Source organism: Amphimedon queenslandica, unplaced genomic scaffold (assembly GCF_000090795.2).
Source record: "Amphimedon queenslandica unplaced genomic scaffold, v1.1 AMPQUscaffold_6202_Cont21836, whole genome shotgun sequence".
Taxonomy (NCBI): domain Eukaryota; kingdom Metazoa; phylum Porifera; class Demospongiae; order Haplosclerida; family Niphatidae; genus Amphimedon; species Amphimedon queenslandica.
Window position 1 is genome coordinate 1 of NW_003553503.1, and position 1824 is coordinate 1824.

At 31.9% G+C, this 1824-nt stretch overlaps 1 protein-coding gene across 2 annotated transcripts; it reads right to left on the minus strand.

Moving 5' to 3' along the window:
- Positions 1-790: 790 nt before the first annotated feature.
- LOC109592132 (N-acetylglucosamine-1-phosphodiester alpha-N-acetylglucosaminidase-like) lies at positions 791-1267 on the minus strand. 2 transcript variants are annotated; one of them, XR_002190191.1, is made up of 3 exons: positions 1144-1240; positions 978-1025; positions 791-899 (listed from the first exon to the last, which is right to left on the minus strand). XR_002190191.1 is itself a non-coding variant. In XM_020007671.1 (3 exons), exons 1-3 carry the CDS (start codon positions 1250-1252, stop codon positions 821-823), a joined length of 252 nt encoding a protein of 83 aa, XP_019863230.1. In that variant the 5' UTR covers positions 1253-1267; the 3' UTR covers positions 791-820. The 2 variants fall into 2 exon arrangements, 1 of the variants encoding a protein (XP_019863230.1); XM_020007671.1 differs by having other exon boundaries at positions 791-915; positions 1144-1267.
- Positions 1268-1824: the final 557 nt, after the last annotated feature.

A 1824-nucleotide genomic window follows, 5' to 3' on the forward strand; every position in this document is an offset into this window, starting at 1 on the left:
ACACTCAAATAGTTGAACTTTTGCTAAAGGGACAAGTTGATCCTAATGTTCAAAACAGAAAAGGTCATACTGCTTTAATGATTGCCAGTGATAAAGGACATTATGAAGTAGTTAAGTTGTTATTAGAATGGAAAGCTGATCCAACTATTGAATCCAGAAAAGGCGACACTGCTTTGAAGTTTGCAAAAACTATTGAAATATCTCTATTACTTTATAGTTACTTAAGGGAATACAATTTAGAGCAACAAGATGATGCCACTCTTGATGATGCTGGTAGTGTATTTTCTCATACCACTGGATATCATACAGCTGCATCAGATATTAGTAGTATAAGAAGTGTTCCTTCTAACTTGAGTCTAGATTCATTAAGTGATATTAGTAGTGATAAATGTGATGCTTAATCTTATTAAATGTTTTAGCTACTTTTATGTCATAGTATTTATGCTGATTTTTTCTATGAATTATTTGTAATGATAATGCTATTAATGGTTATTTACTACATAGCAGCATGCACTGAAAAGGAGCTAGGGAGAATAGTCCAGTACAAAGAATTAGGTAGAGAGGAATTCAATGAAGCAAAATTAATGACTAAAAACAATACAATTATGCATAACAAAGGAATTAATAGTTTAAATTATTTAATTTTATTTTGTGATTGTTTAATTATTAAAAGTGGCAAGTTACAAAAGCTCATGCAGTATTATGCTGTATTCCTAAGTGAGGAAAATACAAGAAGAGAAAGAGGATGATACAGGGAAAGGATTAAGCACATTATAAGCTCATTACTTTCCATGCAGTGTGATCCAGTATATCCTGTATTTCATATACATGATCCAGTTACATGATGACATACTCCATTATCATTACAATAACAAGAGTATTCACAACCAGGACCATATCTATTATGTGGACAAGTTATAGGAAAAATAAAAAATTAGTTAAATAGATCATTTTAAAAGTGAAGTAGAATGACTAACATTTCTCACAGAGACTACCATACCATCCTGCTTTACACTTACAAGATCCTAAATGTAATGAAGAGTAAAACCTTGTATGTTATAGAAGTATAAAGTTTTTCTTTCTTAAAGTTTTCCCCTCTCTTTCTTCTACTTTCTGCATTTCTACTTCCATTTTCTTTCTTACCATTAGTACAAACTCCATTTCCATTACAATCAGTTTCATCACAGTTCAGTAGTTCCCATTTCTCCCCACACCATGGAGAGATACAGGGAGTAGACCCACCACCATCCATCCTACTGTATACAAGATTCTGTAATATTAATATTGATATTGTTCAATTTTCTATTATATTATCTTGTTCATATCCTTCTGTTAGTTACAGCAACAGTGCTAGAATGATGATGATGATTTAGTTATTATTATATTATAATAATACATGTTATACTGTGTGCCGTTCACATATGTTGTCATGGTAACGGAGAGATAAAGTTTAACAAGTCAGAGATAAAGAGAGAACTGATGGAGAGAAGAGAATGGGAACAGATCATGTTACAGAACAGCAACTGGAATAGCAGCACTGATGAAGATTAATGTATATTCTTTTTGCAATAGCAAACATAATAATAATGATATTCAGTGTTATTGGTGTGTTCCAGTAACTATTTTCATGAGGTCCTATATACCACACACATACAACACTGAAACACCCATCCTTTATACACTGGTACAATCCTGTAAATTGCTTTGTTACTACATACATGTGTGCAAGTTACTGTATTTCCTATGAAAAGCAGTTTGTAGATGAGTGAAATAACCAAATTTTGTCCAAAGAAACTAATAGCCAATAGTAGCATAGTAGAGTAA